This window comes from Ovis aries, chromosome 15, assembly GCF_016772045.2.
Source record: "Ovis aries strain OAR_USU_Benz2616 breed Rambouillet chromosome 15, ARS-UI_Ramb_v3.0, whole genome shotgun sequence".
Lineage (NCBI taxonomy): Eukaryota > Metazoa > Chordata > Mammalia > Artiodactyla > Bovidae > Ovis > Ovis aries.
The window spans coordinates 17,464,557-17,478,088 of record NC_056068.1 but is presented as its reverse complement, the minus strand read 5'-3'; the positions used below and the strand labels follow the sequence as shown (position 1 = coordinate 17,478,088).

The 13,532-nt window shown below is 35.3% G+C and overlaps 1 protein-coding gene across 7 annotated transcripts in view; it reads left to right on the top strand.

Annotated features, from left to right (window-relative positions):
* The window catches only part of LOC101104855 (protein NPAT), a 52,779-nt gene extending 40,116 nt beyond the window's left edge, over positions 1-12,663 (top strand). For 4 of the 7 annotated variants that reach the window (XM_060399691.1, XM_060399692.1, XM_060399694.1 and 1 more), the window contains 5 exons: positions 2,192-3,859; positions 5,287-5,399; positions 5,475-5,583; positions 8,540-8,600; positions 8,702-12,663. In XM_060399691.1, the coding sequence (XP_060255674.1) occupies positions 2,192-3,859; positions 5,287-5,399; positions 5,475-5,583; positions 8,540-8,600; positions 8,702-9,980 (3,230 nt within the window). In that variant the 3' untranslated portion in view covers positions 9,981-12,663. The remainder of the gene's footprint in view (positions 1-2,191; positions 3,860-5,286; positions 5,400-5,474; positions 5,584-8,539; positions 8,601-8,701) is intronic. The other 3 variants (XM_004016542.5, XM_042232887.2, XM_042232889.2) reach the window with 1 other exon arrangement.
* The last annotated feature ends 869 nt before the right edge of the window (positions 12,664-13,532 follow it).

Genomic DNA, 13,532 nt, shown 5'->3' with positions numbered 1-13,532 from the left:
TCCTAATATCAATCCCAAAATCTCTAAGGCAGAAAATGTTTAATTTGAAAATTGTTTGAGCTATTCCCATGCCCACTTGTTCCTTCATGATGCAGTAGACTTGACATGCACAATTTGGTGTGACTAGTATTGACCAATTCAACCAAAGTCTATAACTTCAAACATAATTTTTTGATGCATATATTCAAAATAAATCCCTAATATGTAAGGTTGATTTGTGGTATTAATCACCCAACCTAGTAAGCAAATACAGCTGAGTGTTCAGTATCTATCCCTCTTATTTAGAGGAAATTGTATACTCTCCTGAAGGTTCTGAATTAATAGATTTTATGAGGTTTTAGGTCATATTCCTGTATGTTTACTAAGTCACTTCTTACGTTTCTGCCTACTAGAATACCAGTATAGCACATAATTGTCCTACAGTAACTGATGACAGGCAGTGAATATGTCTGTCTTAGATCTTTTAAAATTTTGCCAAGTTTTTAAAAATTTCATTTTTGTGATGCATGCTAAGCCACTTTTCAGTTATGTCTGATTCTTTGTGACCCATGGACTATAACCCGCCAAATTCTTCTGTCCATGGGATTTTCCAGGCAAGAATACTGGAGTAGGTTGCCATTCCCTTCTCCAGAGGATCTTCCCCACCCAGGGATCAAACCCACGGTCTCGTAAATCTCCTGCACTGGCAACCAGGTTCTTTACCACTAGCACCACCTGGGAATCCCGTAACACTTGCAGAAGTGTACAGTAAAAATATACTTTGCTCATTGAATTATCAGCAAGCAAATACCCACATAACAATCTCTCAGGACAAAAAATAGAATACTGCCAACACCACAAAAACGTCTGTTTATATCCCTTTCCAACCACTATTCCTTTCATAACCATTATCCTGGCTTCCCTTATGTTATCCTGGCATCTCACACTGGCTAAACTTTATGCCTGTTTGGTACCACTCTATCCGTTTCTGTCTATACCAAGGTATGCCAATGTAATCTTTTCTGTTCATCTGTTCTTAAATCCCATTACTCCTTCCAACTCCATCAAAAAACGTCATGACTTCCAAGTTTCACATTATGTCTTCCAAAACCTAGTTTTGGAATATGTCAGACTATATTCCTACTGAGAGTCCTTTGCCTGTACCCAAGCCCAATCCTCCATTTCTTCTTAGGCTGAGTTGTAGTAGGATGTCTTTCTCATATATACTATGTGTGGAAGACTGTACCCTGCCCTGCACAAAATGAAACTTGAAATCCTATTTGCTAAGAAAGTCTCTTCCCATGTGATTAAAACTGACTACCTGGATATAATTTCTACTGATTTCCCCACAATAAGGATTTTCATGTGCTCCATACCCACTATTATGTTACCAGTGTCACATTAACAGAATTTGATATGGTTGCTATACATTTTTCTAGATTTTTCCCATTATATACTTCATATTGTTAATGTTTTCTAAACTGTGAATGATGTATAACAGTATATCAGTATTTTCTCAAATGCCCTTTTTTCTAACTATCGCACTTTTATTTGTCAAGGTCTCCTCATGACATACCTCTTTTATAACTTTCTCACATTCCATAGGCTCGAAAAGGTGCCTTTTGTTCCTATACTGTTACAGTTATTAGTATGTTTTATTATGACTTCCTATTCTGTATCTACCTCCCTTTCTAGATCACCAAGGGCAAATTGGGTCATTCATCTTTATATCCCAGTACCAATCATATGATTGATATTCGGTGTGTAATAAATCTTAAACAGTACACAGTAACATCAAATGTTAGTTTTGCAAAATGTACATTGCCCCATTTCACCTTCGTCATGAATATATCAGATAGTATGGTAGAAGTTGAAAAGTCAGCTGTTTTGAAAAAACTGTGTGTTTGTAGCCAGTTTTTATATATTGGTACATATTAAATGTTCTTAAAAGTATATATTCTTTTCTTCATATGTCATCTGTTTTCTAAAAAGCTTGAAAAACAATTTGACATGTGTATAAACAGGCATCAGTGATAAGAGAATTATCTAAATTTTTTGATACTCAGAAAATGAGAGAATTTATCATATTTCCATTTGCTGGTATGTCAAAGATTAGTCATCTCCTTGGCAAAATAGGTTTAACACTAAAGAAGACTACCTCAGGCTGTTATACACACTCACCATATGTTCCTGCCATCCTAATATTTTGCAGATGATCCATCTGGTCAACCCTCATTTTGTACTTCCTATCAAAATGAAGACACATCAAATGTTTTGAAGAATGGCAGCAACCATGATGAGCTTAGACAGGAAGCCCAGGAACATTTTTCCCACATAGACACTAGCATCCAGAAAAAGGCATTTAAAACAGTTGTATCTACTGAACAGAAGTGTAACCTTGATATTACCTTTGAGTCTGTGCCTAGTTTGAGTGACTTTAATGAAAGAGTAAACTCTGATGCTGAATGTAATCAGCATTGTGCTGAATTATACACCAGTCAGATGTCCACTGAGACTGAAATGGCTCTGGAAGTTGAAAAGAATTCTTTGCCTCCAGGTGTACAGAATGAGTCTCAGTTACAGCCTCATCAGTCACCTATACCAATAAGTTCAGTTGTTTCCCTTGGTGGTGAAACTAACAGTGAGAACTTAATTCTTTCTGGAAAAACTTCTCAACTTTTACCCCAAAATATTCCATTAGCTGGAAAGGCATCTAAAAAAGGTCAGTTTTGTGAAAGTTCTGATGATACAAGAAGACTTAAAGCTGATTTCCATGATTCCAAGTCACCAGATTCTAGAGAAATTCATCAGAATAAAATTGAAATTAATAGTGTGTTACCAGTTGCATCACAGCCACTTGCAGATTGCCAAGATAATTCTTCACTTCAGATATTACCTGCATCTATTGAAAATTCGGGTTTAACTGTATCTGAACAAAAAGTAGAAATTCACCTTGAAGATTCAGTGTCTTCAATTAAACAACCGTCTAATGATTCATCATCTATTGAGTTAAATCATACAATACATGAAACTCAGTCCTCCAAGTCTGAAAAAGCTTCTTTGGATTCACAAGAGCCTTCATCCTCTGTAAAAGAAGATGGAGAAAGTATTTTCCTCTCTTTAGGTGAAAATAACTGTGAAGAAGTAACAATGATGCCTTCAGAAAGTAATCCTATAGAAGATAGACATTCTCTTCCTTCAGAATCTGTGTGTTCTTCAATGAGGGAGTCTCATCCTGAGTCCCAGAATACTAATAATAAACCTGCTAATGACAAATCTGCAGAGATAGATGCATCAAATATAGTCTCTCTGAAAATTATTATCAGTGATGATCCATTTGTTTCCTCAGATACTGAGCTTAACAGTGCGGTTTCTAGTATCAGCGGAGAAAACTTGCCAACTATAATTTTGTCTTCTCCTGCTAAATCACCTTCCAGAAGTGCAGAATTAGTTAAATGCCTGTCTTCAGAAGAAACCACAGGTGCTATCTCATCTGCTGAAGGAACTGGGGATTCAGCCTCAATGGAACAGAGCCTTTTAGCACTCAAACCTGAAGACTCTACAGTAAACCACATGCAGAATGAAGACAGCATTGCTCTTTCAACCAATGTTACGCCATGTGTTTCCAAGGATGGGGGATACATACAGTTAATGCCAGCTACGAGCACAACTTTTGGCAATTCAAGTAATATTTTGATAGCTACCTGTGTAACTGATCCAACAGCCTTAGGCACAACTGTCAGTCAGTCAAATGTTGTGGTGTTGCCTGGAAATTCTGCACCTATGACTGCTCAACCTCCACTATCTCAATTACAGACACCACCAAGGTCAAATAGTGTATTTGCTGTCAATCAGGCTGTGTCACCCAACTTTTCACAAGGTAACTAAGAACATCATAGTAAAGTTCATTTCTCTGGAATGGGATCAACTTTCATTTGTGTGTGTAGTGATTGATTAGAAGGTAATAAATCATGGATGATAGTATAAGATTCAGAAATTTGTCCCCTCTGGAATTCAGTGGTTTACTTTTTCACTTCTTTCCACACTTCTCAGTCCATGTCTAAGCTACAAGAAAAAGAGAGCAGTGGGGAGACTAATTCATCAAAAAGCTGTATACCTACTAAAACCCAGTGTTGTAGGAAATTTTTCTTAAATAGCTGTTAACAGTCTTGGTTTTCCAGAAATTTATTACCTATGTGGACAGATTTCCAAGACAAAAACTTGAATTTCTCCCTCTGTAATACCCTTTGTAATTTCTCACTATTTTCCACCTTTGAAAATTGATCCCTGTCTTTTGAATTCTTTGTTTATAGGAGGACTTGAGGCATTTATGACATGCCATTTTATATGTAGTTCGTGATTGAATGCCTGTCATAGTGGTCATTCTTGACTGTATGTTCCTTGTAGGTGGAGTTTGTGGTGCGTTCATCTACACTTATTTATTGATTCCCAAGCTCTTTTCCCTTTTTTTTTTTTTTTTTTACATTTAGGCATACAGTTAAAGCAGATTAAATATCAGCAGTTGAGTATCAAGCCTGATGGATCTAAAATTAAAGAAAGGGTCGAAATTAGTAGGCCGTGTGGGTCTTTAGCCAAAGTTTAGAGAAATAAGTAGTATTTGGAGTAAAAGGAAGGGAATCTTAAACAGCACAAGGATAGGTGGGTATTTGAGAGACTGAAAAGTGTTCATGAAGGTGAGGAGATCAAACTTACAGGAGCAGTTAATGAATTTATTAGGAAAAGATTCATTTACAGGACAGGGTTAAATGAATTATGATAGCTATAGACCATATGGTTGACATTTCCATGTGAACATTGTACTTTCCCCCACAGTTTTGACTGGTTGCTCACTTATCTGGACCTTTTTGGACAGATACCACTGACATAATAGTTTGGGTTTGTGAGTAAGTCTTAGATTTATCAGTCTTCAGTTAGGACCTAATTTTATGGTAAAAGATTCAGACCTGAAACCTGTACTACCAACTTTTCAGTCAATTTCACTGCTTTTTCTAGAGGGGAATCAAGGTTACAACTCTAATATGATCTCCTGGCTATAGAGTCTTATGATGTTTAGCTTGACTAAGTGCCATAGAATACTTTACTTCAGATTGACTTTTTCTCAAGTTGTTAGCCTTGCTGTTGTCCCTGAGTTAATTATTTTAAAGAGAGTAGATTTATATAAAAAGGAATTTATAATTGTATAGAATTTATTTTAAATTAATTATTACTTTGGTGCCTTGTATTTATGAGAGAAAAATCGCATTTTATTGAGAATTGTTGTTTTTGTTGTCATCGTTGTTTTTGAAGGATCTGCCATTATAATCGCTTCTCCAGTCCAACCTGTACTTCAAGGAATGGTGGGAATGATTCCTGTGTCTGTGGTTGGACAGAATGGAAATACCTTTTCTGCTCCTCGGCAGGTAAGATTTATGAACTGAAAATGGCTCAGTGCCAATTTTCAAACAAAATACAATTAATGGCTTCTTCTCTTCTAGGTCCTTCATATGCCTTTGGCAGCACCTGTATGCAATAGAAGTATCTCTCAATTCCCTATCCCTCAAAAATCTTTGAAGAGTCAGGGACTAAAAAATAAACCTTGTACAGGTATGTTTTTGAGTTGATTCATGTCAACTTTATGTAATGTTTTTGTTTTTTGTTTTCTTTAATACTGATAGCTTTCCGAACGGTGATTGTCCAACCTTTGCTTAAAGTTTTCTGCAGTAATTAGAAAAAAAGACAAATGGAACAGAACAGAATTTAGAAAGAGATCATGTATTTATAGGAACTTGTATGTAGTAGAGATAACATCAGAAGTCAGAAGAAATCGAATGGTTTGTTTAATAAATGAAATCTACTAGCTATTATGTATTACAGGGAAAAAATCATCTCTTCCTCACACTATATATAAAATTAGGAATTCCAAGAAGATTAACAGGTAAAAGTGAACAGCAAAACAAATAATAAAAGAAAATATAGGAGAAGAATCCTAATGAGGGCTGAAATAAAGTATTCCTTTTGAAAAATTAAAAAAGAATAATTTATAAATTGAAAAAATGTGATAATGCTGACTAAAGTTAATGATTTTTAGTACAACAAAAGATAGCATATGCATGAGATTTTCATTCAAGATCTTTATGAATATTGCGCTGAGTTCTCAAACTTCTCTAGCTCAGACTTAATCTTCATGGGTGACAAAATGCCTAACCTTCAGAACTTTTGACTTGTTTCATTTCTAAGTCTTTTTAATATTCTTTTCAGCCAATCCCTCCCATCCCTTTACCTTTAATTTTTTATTAGACCTATGTAATTTTTAACAGTCACCTCTCTCAAAATACTCTCATTTTCATGGATATACCATTGAATCTGTTTTCAACCAGTGAGAGCTCTTACTATCTGAATCCTCACCTTTACCTGAATTTTCACTTGGGTTCATTTCCTTCCCTATCCAGGCTAAACCCCACAATCTACCACATCAGCCACTTTTCCCACTATTCCTAAACACTTTGATATTCACATTCTTCTAACATGTCTGCTTGACACCCTCTAGTCATGGATCTATGCAGCCAGCGATTTCTCTGCCTTTATACCTGGGCTTCTTAGCATTGCTTTAGAACATCACTTTGCTGACAAAGGTCCACATAGGCAAAGTTAAGGTTTTTCCAGTAGTCAAGTACAGATGTGAGAGTTGGACCATAAAGAAGGCTGAGTGCCAAAGAATTGATGTTTTGAATTGTGCTGAGGAAGACTCTTAAGAGTCTGTTGGAATACAAGGAGATCAAACCAGTCCATCCTAAAGAAAATCAACCCTTGAATATTCATTGGAAGGACTGATGCTGAAGCTGAAGCTTCACTACTTTGGCCACCTGATGCGAAGAGCTGACTCATTAGAGAAGCCCCTGATGCTCGGAAAGATTGAAGGCAGGAGGAGAAGGGGACAACAGAGAAGGAGATGGTTGGATAGCATCACTGACTCAATGGATATGAATTTTCACAAACTCCAGGAGATAGTGAAGGCTAGGGAAGCCTGATGTGCTGCAGTCCCATGGGGTCTCAAAAAGTCAGACACGACTTAATGACTGCAGAAGTGATGCCATTCAGTAACACTTAAAATTTTCTCACCCTCACTGCCATTTAATGATCATTTTAAATGTTTACCTGTCTTCCTTTTCTCCCATTTCTCCTTCATACTATGTCATACTTCCACAGGTTTTCTCACATCTATTCAGTCACTACTGTCCTCACTCTAAGCCAATGATTTTGCTTTTTATCAATAGTAAAGTCCATTTTTTCACATCACTCCCACTTAATATGTACCCATTCATCTAAAATCATTCTTTCCTTTTTGGTTCTTTCTTAGAGAAATATTTCATTCTTTTTAAGGTTAATGCAGTCTACCTTCTGTCTTCTGTGTATCTTCATCTTCTCTTTCTTTGGCTCCTTCCCTCTGTGGCTGTTCAACTATGGATACAAGGACCATTCCCACCATTCCTTTAGGTTTTTTCCACCTACCAGTCCTTTATCCCCAACCCTCTTTATCTCCCAGTCTTTCTTCATCCATATTATGTCCTTTCTCGTCTTCCTATTAAAACTGTTTAAAGTCACCAGTGACCTCCTAATACTGCCATATGCATTGGGTGTTCTCCATTCTTACCTTACTTTACTTCCCTCTAACAGTTGATACTGTGGGTAGCTTCTAGAATGAATGCATTCCTCCCTTTCTAATTTTATGTAACTTAAGATCTACATAACTCTGCATATCTAAGTCTCACTTCTTCCTCAAAAACCTCTTCTGCCTACCTTTTTCCTCTTGGTTAGTGTCAACACGTATTCCTCATTTATTTTTCACATCCGTGCGAGTGCCCATCTGTAAGACCTTCATCATCTCCTACCTCTAATATTTTTAGCCATCTAACTAGAATTCCTGTTTCTAATTCATCTTCTGTGCTGTCGCTAGAGTGACTTCCTAAAACAAATCTATTCATGCATCAGCCCTAGTTAAAACTCTTAAAAGATTCTCTATTAAACCTTTTGAATAATACACAAAGTCCTCCACAATATCATCTTTGCTTTCCTTTCCAGCTTCATATCTTGCTGCCCTTCCACATAAACTCAGAAGTCCTTGGAAATTAAAATATGGATATTAAAACTCCAGAGCATGTCATCTGAGTGACAGAGGCTTGCAAACATGACACCTTAAATAAGCCTTCTGTCTTAATTTTTAAATAGGAATAAAGTGTTTTCTTTAAATAACTTTTAAGTACTGCCCTTAACTACTACATTGATCATTGTAATTTGTAGATCGAAGACTGGATTCACTTTTGCCTGGAGTTGAAGCAGGTCATTTGTTACATATTTATACTTCTTCAGTAAAATGGTCATCTTGTATATACTACCAAAGTGTTTTTTTAGATCCAGTATGTGAAAGTATTTCATTTTTTAAATTAGCTATAGCTTAAATTTTTCTCATGATGTCAGATTCTGTGATCTGTTCTATTTTCTTTCAGAAAAATGTACTTTCAGGAATGTTTTTCTTTTCTAATTAACTTGTTTATAATTCCAGGGAAACAGGCAAATAATTTGGTGGATTCATCAAGTCACTCAGTTGGATGTCATGCACAGCGGTGAGCATAAAAGTAGTTTCTGTCTTAGAGTATTTGAATGCTCAAGTTAAAAACAAAGAATTTCTTTATGTGGCTAAGAAAAAAATTCTTTTTTCTTGTAGAACTGAAGTTTCTGACAAGATTATGGCCACAGATCTTGGGAAAAAATTGGAAGAAACCACAGTTCCCTTCTCAGTAGAAAGTACAGTTCCAGTTAGCAAGCCATTTGAAAGCCACAGACGTGTGCTCTGTTTTGATAGCACTACTTCTCCTGTGGCAAATACACAGGGGACAAATCAAAAGTTGGTATCCCAAAGCAAAGAAAGAAATGACATTTCATTTTCTAACCTTGACTCACCCATTGTGTCCTCCACCTTAAAACCCCCTGCTAATAATGCTGTCAAAAGAGAGCGAGAGAAACCTTCTATGCCTAAAATTTTCTCTAAATCAGAAACTGCCATTGGCCGACATGCCACCGTAAAAGAAACTCAGTCAGAAAAGAAAGTTTCACCAACAGAAACTATACTTGAATCTTTCCATAAAGCAACAGCTAATAAGGAGAATGAACTGTGCAGTGATGTGGAAAGGCAGAAAAATCCAGAAACTTCAAAACTGTCTAATGGGCAGCAAAATGGGGGTGTGCGGAATGAGAAAACTGTAACTTCACTTCAAGAGCTCACCAGAAAACAAGGCACATCCTCAAACAGTAAAAATATCTTTTCAGTAGGTGCACCTGTGAAGGATTTGAAACAAGAACAAACCAGGTCTGCCAGTTCTTTGATTAACCCACTCACCAAACACACCACAGAAATGTTACAAGATATTCAGTGGCATAGCCCAGTAAATAGACTCACAGATAGTACTGATTTATCTATACCCCGAACATCTGGCTCAGGAGCAGGGGAAAAACTTAAAGAAGAACCTACAGATGGTATCAAGGTCCCTTCTAGTAGGCGTTTTGGTGAAGACAGCACGCCCAAAGTAATGGTCCCTCCTGTCACGCCAGACTTGCCTGCTTGCAGCCCTGCCAGTGAAACAGGGAGTGAAAACAGTGTGAACATGGCTGCCCATACATTAATGATTCTCTCCAGAGCAGCCATCTCTAGGACTACTTCATCTACTCCTCTAAAAGACAATACCCAACAATTTAGAGCATCTTCACGGAGCACCACAAAAAAGCGGAAAATTGAGGAACTAGATGAGCATGAGCGAACCTCCCGCACTTCTAATAAAAGTCTTGCAAATTCATCAATGCCAATGAAAAAGAAGAAAATTAAGGCAAGTGTGAAAGTCTCTAATTTCAAAACCACACGCTGCCCTTCTTTCAGTGCTCAGGTTAAAGGTCTCATCATTTTTTGCCATAGCTACTTAACATTTAATCAAGATAGCTTTGGGTTTTGATTGACAAAATACATTCTCTAGCAGTATCTCTCAGCCATTGTGGTACTCAGAAGTTAAGTAGGTGAAACATTTCCAAACAATTGCTAAGGCATTTATTTATAAACATCTTCCTTGGGAAAAGGTGTTTGGCGGAAAGAATGACATAACATGAAAAATTGGGAAGCCACTGTTATTTGTAATTATTAGGTGAAAACTGCTGTGCAGCCCCTTCATCTTAGGTTTCTTTCCCATGTCCTGCCATCTCTTCCATAGATTCTTATACTTGTTAATATCTAGAGCAATGTAAAAGTTAAATTTACCTGTCTTTAACCATGCTTACCTGAGGAAAGTAATATAGGATTATCACTGATAAAGTCATTTTTCCTCAATCTGTTTAGCCATTTGGTAAGTGGAATATGAAAAGAAAGGTTTAAAATGTCATAAAGGAAGTACCATATCAAGGAAAGAATCCTGGTTTCTGAGCCTGGGCTGAATCCTGCATCTCCTGCTTATTGGTTCTCCTGCTTATTGGTTCTATTACCATTATTAAATAGCCTGTAACATCTCTTGAGTCTTAACTGCATCATTGGACGTGAGGTTACACACATCTTACCCAATGGCTGTGAGAATAAATGTAGTATTTATAAAGTGCCTGGAGTATATTAAATATTTGGAACTTGAAAAGTACTTGTTACTCTTAAAATCTTAGTAAAACTTTCTGAGGTTTATGGTTTAGCAGTAATGAGTACCTAATTAGCATGTTCTAGCTTATTATTAGCATGTTCTATCTTGTCTCTTTCAACATTCATATACTCTGATGAATTTGTATAATGTTTTGTGCTCTAAAATAATGTTGAGGTACCATTGAAGTATAGTTTATTAAACTTGGATTTATAACAAATTGTGTCTACCTTTCTGTATAACTAAAATTCTAATGAACTAAACTGTTTCAACAAAAATTTTGGTAGTGTATGAAGTTCTACATGACTTAATAAGAAAGCTAGCTTGTGGGCCTTGTTTAAGTTTGATATGTCAACTTAGTTCATTTTTTCTTTTTTTCTTTTTCTTTTTTTTTTTTTTTTTTTGACAGAAAAAGAAGCTACCCAGTTCATTTCCAGCTGGAATGGATGTGGACAAATTTTTGTTATCATTGCATTATGATGAGTAAATATTGTGAACATATAAGAACAGTGGCTATTTAAAACTATGATTCCTTAAACTATGAGTGTAGGGAATGAGATACTGACAGAATCTGAGAGCATGACCTGCACTTTCTTTCATTGTACTGAAATTTCACTTTATTTCTAAATCATGCTGTTTTAAAGCAGCTTCCTAGTTTGTAAATAGATGTACCTGGTATTGTGGAAAAAACATTTGCAGAAATGTAAGTAAAGCCAATCTGCAGAACTGTATAGCTTTAACAATTGCATCTTGTTAATATTGTGTAAATCTTGTTGAAATAGAGGTTAAATCAGCCTGATGTTCTTTTATTTTTTGATTTCTTATGATCTCTAATTTTGAAACTTATTCATCTGGAACAGTTTCTCACTTTGAGTGGGAAAATTACACTTTTCCTTATAAATTGCCTTCAGTACTTGTCCTGCATCTATCTGAAGACAGCCAGTAATTAGTGCAGAAGTGATAAGGAATTCAAATGTAATAAAGTAACCAGAAATTAACGATTTGGGGTTTTTTTCTAGAGTGAATACTTTGCCACTCCTGACAATTGCAGTAAAGATTATATTCCTAAAATTTTACACTTTGTCTCTTCTGGTTGTTCCAGTCCCTTTGTTTTAAGGAGAGAATATTAATGCCATTTGAACACCATTCGAGTGTTCTGATCTTTCATTTATAACTTGTAAGATCTTTTACAGAACTTTAAGCATTTAGACTATTGAGCCATAAAAAGTTTAGTTATGTAGTAGTTGAAATTTCTTGGTATGTATATACTTCTCCCCTAAATACTGGGGATTTAAAGAATTGCACTAATTCATAAACTTTTTACATAGTAGTGACCAATGCACATTTAATTTAAATTTTGTGTTCTATGTTAAAGCTTGTATGGAGGATTATCTTCTGTTGTCCTTTTAGAAAGCCATGTCCATCATAAGATGTAAAAAGAGAAATCATAGTTTTCTATTTTAATTTAGTTTCTCCTAAAATGGGCTGTGTTACACTTGGATAGAGGATGCTGTCTCTGTACCCCTTATTATAGAGTTACTCTCAAAAGGTCCTTAAGGAGAATGAAAGGTGCCTTCTGTATGTTAGACTCACACACATCAGTCAAGTTGAAGAATAGGTTTAAACCTTTAAATGAGTACAGAAATTATAATTCATACTTAACCAATTGTGCCTAGATTTTAAAGTATGTTCTCTTAAGTGTGTTCTGTTTTGTTTAATATCAGTATATGCAAGGTTTTTCCTGAAAATGTCTATATTTATGAGTTATTTTCCTCAACTTTTTTTTTTTTTTATACTGGGCCTTTAACATCCTAGTTCCTACTTTAACACAACAGTTCTCAATGTGGAAATCACGTCTTACTTGCTGAACCTTACTGCAGAAATTTGTGTTGTAATAAATTTTTATGATATGGAAGTGGTCTGTTTCTAAAGAACTAGGGATAGTTAATACAGTTAATGTTTATTTAACTCAGCTTGATACTGTACAGTTAGGTTTGAATAAATATTTTCATTAACTTCAAAAGTTTGAATTCTTTCATATTGGCAGTCATTCTAGTTTAGATACTTTTAATAAATCCCTTTGCAAGTCAGTTCTTGTTTTCAGAAGTTTACATAATGCTGAAGATTATCAATTTTCTTCTCATTCAATTAATTTGTATATGCTAAGTACTAAGAATTCATATACTAGTAAACTCACTTTCTTCAGGATTTTTTTTTGTTCACTTGGCCAGGATCCACTAGATAAATAGTATAAAGATAATTCAGAGCTTTCATTTATGTTCAAGAACAAAACCATAATTCCCATTTTACCTTAAAAGTCAAAATGTGCTAGACTTAATTGATGTACCTCGTACTCTATTTTTGCAACTACATGTAAGTCCACTGTTTATTTGGACGTTAGTGTATTCGGTTGTATGCCAAATCTGAGAAGACTTGTAATTAAAATATTTGATTGTTTTAGCCTTGTATATTGTGAGAACCATTTAGTAAGTGTGTTGAAATTGCATGTTAGTTCAAGTCCATCAGCATTCAGCCAAAGGCTAGATGTCATGACTAATAGGAAGACCAAGGTTAAGCTTTGATAAAAGAAGTCATTTTAAAAGCACTTTGCTATATATTCTACGTTCATCGTTTTTCAAGCCACCATCTTTCAGTCTCAGACTTAACTTACTGAAATTACGTATCAAATTTTGACTTTAGTATTATGCTTTCTCTTTTAATAGAATTTCGTCTTTTTGTAAATATTGGATAACATTTTTGCATACTTTCTGGTCTTTTTGTCCTAAATTATTTTTTCTACATAATTGAACTTAAAACTGTAAATACAACTTCCTTGTTTTTTATTTTTACTTCAAATAATATCAAGCATTATCCAGTTTTTAGCTCTTATTA